General features: G+C 36.4%; 2 protein-coding genes across 2 annotated transcripts in view; both read left to right on the top strand.

Moving 5' to 3' along the window:
• Positions 1-1824, top strand: part of HELRODRAFT_180326 (hypothetical protein) — a gene marked incomplete at both ends in the record, with an annotated part of 5604 nt that extends 3780 nt beyond the window's left edge. The window contains 4 exons of the mRNA XM_009029647.1: positions 731-773; positions 984-1150; positions 1201-1390; positions 1471-1824. Of these exons, the coding sequence (XP_009027895.1) occupies positions 731-773; positions 984-1150; positions 1201-1390; positions 1471-1824 (754 nt within the window). The remainder of the gene's footprint in view (positions 1-730; positions 774-983; positions 1151-1200; positions 1391-1470) is intronic.
• Positions 1825-3248: 1424 nt separating this feature from the next.
• Positions 3249-4782, top strand: part of HELRODRAFT_180325 (hypothetical protein) — a gene marked incomplete at both ends in the record, with an annotated part of 3182 nt that continues 1648 nt past the window's right edge. The window contains one exon of the mRNA XM_009029646.1: positions 3249-3392. Coding sequence (XP_009027894.1) covers positions 3249-3392 — 144 coding nt within the window. The remainder of the gene's footprint in view (positions 3393-4782) is intronic.

The raw sequence follows: 4782 nt of genomic DNA, 5'->3' as shown, positions 1-4782 counted from the left end.
ACCACAACACCAACAATAATGTTAATAATTGCAGCAACAACACCAATACTAATGTTAACAACAACAACATCATCATTGTCAATAACAACAATAACAACAGCAACAACAACTACAACAACAATAGTAATAATAATAATAATAACTATAACAATGATAATAATATAAACTTGGAAACATGAATATTGTAGTATGATGATATGGCTGATTTTTGTTTTTTATTTGTTGATTTACTTTATGGTCGTTTTTTCAGCAATTTTAAAATTTTAATTTTAATTTATTTTGTTTAATTGTAATATATATCTATGTAAATAATTTTAAGTTAATTTTATCAATATGTTAAATATATAGTATATAATAATTAATAATAGTATTTTCAAAAATGTTTCGCGCTTAAAATTAAGTTATACGATATGACGTCATTTGTTTATAAACGGTAATTTTCGTTATTATTTAAAATATTTTGCACTGACGATGATATATTTTATATCGAAAAAGCTTTCTGCAATTATTTATTTTAATAAACATGAACAATAATAATTTTAGTTTTTTACTTAATAAATTAAATATCTATAATAAAATTTTAATTAGAAAACTTGAAAAATTAATGTATAAATATAATAATTGTATTAACGCGGTTGATTTTCTTAAAAACTGTATTGAATATGGTCTAAATCCTAATATATATATATATATATTATATATATATATATATCATTATGAACGTTTGTAGGCGCTCAAACCTGGGAGGCAGAGCCGCCCAGGGTTCGTTCCAGGTTTCGCTGACAAAAACCCCGGGTTAACCTTGTTGCATGATCATGGTCATTTAACCGTCTTTTTCATTCTTTTCTATTCTTGGCTAGTTTTGGTTTCAGGCCCAGTGAATTTATGTCTTTTGACAAAACTTCTTTCCAGGTGAGCTTGGGTCCGCCACTTTTCCTTAAACCGCCGATTATAATAGTTCTACATTTTTTACCCGGTATTAGTTAGTCGTTTGTAAAGTGAACCTGAGTGGCAAGCTTGCAAAGAAGAAGGAGGTATTCGTAAGTAAGTGTAGAGTTTGGAAATTGAAGGAGGAGGAGCCACGTCGTGTCTTTCAGGAAAAGATTCAAGAAAAAGCAGATTTGAGAAGCGATAGATATGTGGAAAGCATGTGGAATTAATTTAAGAATAGCTGGTAGTAGCTGATGATGTTTGCTGTAGAACTAAGGACCAGCCGAGACACAGAGAATCATGGTGGTGGAGCGAGGAGGTTGGGAAGATTATAGAGGCAAAGAGAAAGTTGTATAGGATATGGAAGAAGACCAAGAAGGAGGAGGACAGGATCTTGTATTGCTCAGTTAAGCGAGGGGCAAAAAGACCAGTTTACATGGCTCAGTCGGAGGAGCAAAAGGTGTTTTGTGAAATGGTAGATTATTCAGAGAAAAAAGGAACAGTGAACAGAGTAATAAAACAAATCATTAGAAAGAATAGAAATGTTTTGGTGTAAGCTGTGTCAAATGGTCGGATGGTAAACTACTCACGGCTAAAGATAATGTGAAAGAGAGGTGGAAAGTTTATTTTGAAAAGCTGTTAAATGAAGAGTTTGAATGGGATAAGGATGGTTTGCCTATGGTGAATATGGTGAGTGGTCCTCTAGAGGTTATAACCTACAGTGATGTGAAGTTTGCTATTTCCAAGGCCATGTCAGGAAAGGCTGCTTGTTCATCAGTTCTGGTAGTGGAGATGCTAAGAGCTTCAGGGAATGTAGGTGTCCAGTGGGCAACAGATCTTTGTAACGCAATAGTTCGCGAAGGCAAAGTTCCTAATGTTTGGAAGAAAAGCTAGATTGTGACTGTCTATAAAAGGAAAGGGAATGCTCTAAAATGTGGATCGTATTGAGGCATTAAGCTACTTACTTGATCATGTAATGAAAATCCTAGAAAGAGTGATTGAGAAAAAAGTAAGGAGTAAAGTGTTTATAAATGACATGCAGTTTGGTTTCAGACCAGGGAAAGGTACTACAGACCCAATTTTTAAAGTTCGGCAAATACAAGAAAGGCATTTTGAAAGAAGAGGGACTTGTGTATGGCTTTTGTAGATTTTTTGTTTGCGAGTCTGGGAGTTGAGGAATGGCTTGTGAATATTATTAGAGCTATGTACGAGGACGTGACAACAGCAGTCAGGATGATGGATGGGGAGAGTGATAGTTTTGAAGTGAAAGTCGGTGTACATCATGGTTCGGTGCTCAGCCCTCTGCTGTTTATTATTGTTTTGGAGGCTCTTTCGAAGGATTTCCGCGTGGGCTTGCCATGGGAGCTGCTCTATGCGGATGATTTTTGTCTGATTCCAGATTCTGGGAAAGAGTTGGTGGAGAAAATTAGGTGTTGGAAAGATACAATGAAAACAAAAGGGCTAAGAGTTAACATGAATAAATCCAAAGTTATGTGTTATCCAAAGTCGCCACCCAATCTACATATCAGGAAAAGACTTTCATCACAAGACATATAAACACTCAATAAAACTTTATCATTCACACAACTAGTTTTTTTTTAAATAAAACTTTATCATTCACACAACTAGTTTTTATTTATCAATCACCTCACCAACTCACTAAGTCTTCATCTAGTCTATTAATTTGCGTTTTTATGCCATTACTTCATTTTATTATCAATTTATTTTTTTTTCTTTTCATTTATTTTACTATTATTATTTATTTTATTCTATTTTATCTTATTTTTCTTGTTTAAACATTTTTCTTTCTCCGTTTTTTTTTTATCTATATACTTACTCATTCGTTTAATTTTGTACTACTGCCTTGCATGTTGTAACAGTTTCTGCGTCTGTCAGATCCTGATTTTTAAAGAATAATATAAAAAATGTAAGGACTGGACAAGTAGAGAATACTGTAAGTGGCCGTGTGCAGTGTGCAAGACGGGTGTTGGAGCAAACTCAATAATCTGTAGTGTTTGTAAGAAATGGGTGCATAAAAGATGCAGTGGACTGACCGGCAGTCTAGAAGTGGCTGCTTTCAGGTGTAAAAAGATATGTTTCTTAATAATAATAAAATAGAATAAGAAAAAAGATATGTTTCTTAATAATAATAATAATGTTGATGGAAGGGAACAAAAGGAAATAAGAAAAGAGATAGAAGTAGATTGTGAAGGGAAGGTGGAATGTGTGAAGTTTTGTTATCTGGGAGATATGATAAGAAAGGGAATACAAAAGAAAATAAGAAAATAGATAGAAGTAGATTGTGAAGGGAAGGTGGAATGTGTGGAGAAGTTTTGTTATCTGGGAGATATGATAGGATCTGGGGTGGAGCTGAGGAGGCATCGAGAGCAAGAGTGCGGTGTGCTTGGGCTAAGTATCGAGAACTAGTTCCGATTCTGACAGCAAGAGGTGCTTCTTTAAAGGTAGAAGTAAAAATATACAGTAAGTATGTTCAACGTGTGATGATGTACGGCAATGAGACATGAGCTATGAAAGTAATCCTATATTCATTACCTCATTACTTAGACCATTTCTCAAGGATACTCCCATTATTCTTCTCAGCATCTGGATTTTTATTTTCTCCAGCCTTCTTAAGTTTTCAGCCTTCATAGCCAAAGTTTCGCACCCATTCAACAGGCGACATTTTACGCATGCTTTGTATACCTTACCCTTCAGGAGAATGGTATACCCCTAAAACACAGTACTGAAATCATTTCTTTGAATTTTTTCCATCCTACTTTTATTCTCTTCTCTTCTGCGCTCTATCCGATCCATCCTCCACCCCAAAAGTACCCCACTCTTATATATATATATATATATATACAACAACAAACAACAACACACGTTTAGACGACATTTTCCCCGAGATCAGGGGTTGCCGTTTGGCTACCTATGATGAAACCGAAATACCCCTCCCATCTGTCACTCGTATCACGCTACTCCGCTTTCACTTTGTCCTTCTCCACCTGCTCTCTCCATCCCAGTCGCGGACGACCTCTTCCTATCACTCCTTCAACCTCGAACTTCAACGCTCGCCTAATCCCGACCCTTTCATCCCTTCTCAACACATGTCCATACCACCGCAATCTCGATCTCCCTATCAATGTCACAATGTCCACTTTTCCATTTGTCAAATTTTAACTGCAATTCTTCCATGCTATCAGCCATCAAGACTAAATCATCTGCATACAAAATCTCAAATAACAACCCCTCCATTATGTTTCCACACACAACATCAATCACAATTGCAAACAAAAACGGTGATAACACTGATCCTTGATGCACTCCTACCTTAACACTAAAAGCGTCCGACATCTCCCTTCCGACCCTCACCTTTGTCTTCGCCTCTTCATACAGCTGCATCACAGCTTTAACAAGTCTCTCATTCACTCCTTTCTTCCTCAGCGCCCATTCAATGACCTTCCTCGGTACTCGATCAAAAGCCTTTTCTAGATCCACAAAACACATGTACAATCTTCGTTTCTTCTTTCTATAATTCTCCTGCAACATTCTCACTATGAACAACGCATCCACCGTTCCCCTACCAGGCATAAACCCACACTGCATTTCATTAACTGTCACCATATTTCTCAACCTTCTCTCAAGCACCCTCTCCACTACCTTCATTCCATGCTCTAGCAATTTCACACTCCTATATGACCCACAATCTCTCACATCTCCTTTGCCCTTATACAACGGCACCAACACACTATGTCGCCAATCCTCAGGTATACCTTCATCATCCAACATACTGTTAGCAATTCTCATCATAACTTCAATTCCTATCACCCCACTCGCCTTTATATGTTCCGC

This window comes from Helobdella robusta (genome assembly GCF_000326865.2).
Source record: "Helobdella robusta unplaced genomic scaffold HELROscaffold_61, whole genome shotgun sequence".
In the NCBI taxonomy this organism is placed as follows: domain Eukaryota; kingdom Metazoa; phylum Annelida; class Clitellata; order Rhynchobdellida; family Glossiphoniidae; genus Helobdella; species Helobdella robusta.
Note: the sequence above shows the minus strand (reverse complement) of the source record. Positions and strands in the feature narration are given on the sequence as shown.